At 27.8% G+C, this 1,448-nt stretch overlaps 1 protein-coding gene across 1 annotated transcript in view; it reads left to right on the forward strand.

Annotated features, from left to right (window-relative positions):
- Positions 1–974, forward strand: part of LOC109229600 (probable beta-1,4-xylosyltransferase IRX9) — a 4,337-nt gene extending 3,363 nt beyond the window's left edge. The window contains exon 3 of the mRNA XM_019395098.1: positions 659–974. Coding sequence (XP_019250643.1) covers positions 659–772 — 114 coding nt within the window. The 3' untranslated portion in view covers positions 773–974. The remainder of the gene's footprint in view (positions 1–658) is intronic.

The following is a 1,448-nucleotide window of genomic DNA, read 5'->3' on the forward strand; positions in this document are numbered from 1 at the left end:
CTTATATACACATTGTAATTTTCGACGAAGGGGGTTCGGTTGTACTCCCTTCCGACCATTTAGATCCGCCTCTGTATGCAAGTGACTTGTGTGTGCAGAAGAAAAATAGAAAGAAAATTAAAATTAGTAGTTGAAGTGGTTACCTCAACAAGCTTTCATTAATCACCGTCATTAGTTGAGAATAGACAGGCAAGTGCTACATAAGCACACACAGACAATACACGCAAACATACAATTACTAATTTATGACAACTAATTCTACCTAAACTTACCATAAAAAATATATACTTGCGAAGATAAAAAAAAAAAAATTAAAAAAAAAAACTAAGTCTACCGAAACCTTTTGAAAAATTTTCTGGAAAATATTTTTCAATGTTCGATGTTTGATTGGATTAAATATTTTATTCATGATTGGAGGAAAATGACTTCCCTACAAAAAAGAGGAAAAATATGTTTCACAAATACCGCTTTCGAATAATAATAATAATAATAAGATAGATTCAACAATGTACACTATAGACCCTACAATAAACATTAATCCAAACAAATAAAAAAACCTTAAATCAAATAAATTATTGAGGACTACAATTTTTTAAAATAAGAAAATGTTAACTCCTTTTGTGGCTCACTTTTTTTTTCTCTTAAATTTAATTTGCAGGATTCTCTGAAATTTGTGAGAAAGGAAGTTCTTGAAGACGAGACTAAATTGATGGGAATTCCGCCAGATGATTGCTCCAAAATTTTGCTATGGAATCTCCCACTTTCAACGTGAATATAAATCAGAGTTATTTGATAAACAGAAGGAAAAATAATAAGAGAAAACAATAATCAATTAGCAATTCAGAATTTTTTTTTGGTCATAATTTTCGTTTATCTTGTAATATTTATTATTCTATCCTTTTTTGTCGTCTTTTTTCTTGTCAATTACAATTTTGTTTTAGATATAGAAATACATTCCATTCCTGGCATTTCAATTGAAACTTCTTAAATAATTGTTACTTTGACACTTATTTTAACTAATCTGATAAAAACGATAACTAATATACTATTGTAGGTTTAATTTCTAGTGTAAATTTTTTTATACTATCAATATATAGAACTTAAATTTTCTTAAAAAGAAAATCGAACAGGATAGAACTAGGAAACTCTGATCTAAGATTTTAGTTCCAAACTCTTTTGCCCTCAATAAAGAGAATTTGTCTGGCAAATTTGTGGGGAATTTAATATATATTTGCAATTTGGTATAATAAAAGGGAAAATTTCACATAAAAACAACTGAGATCCTTACTTATTAAATTTATAGCCTATATTTCAATTTACAACCAACTAGCCCAAAAATAATAGGCTAAGATTCAACATCCAACTCCAATAGGTTCTCAAAATTACTATTTAATTTTTAAAAAAGATTGCTCAAGCTTTAAGTTAATTTTCGAATCAGTAAGTGTAAC

This window comes from Nicotiana attenuata, chromosome 7 (assembly GCF_001879085.1).
Source record: "Nicotiana attenuata strain UT chromosome 7, NIATTr2, whole genome shotgun sequence".
Taxonomy (NCBI): domain Eukaryota; kingdom Viridiplantae; phylum Streptophyta; class Magnoliopsida; order Solanales; family Solanaceae; genus Nicotiana; species Nicotiana attenuata.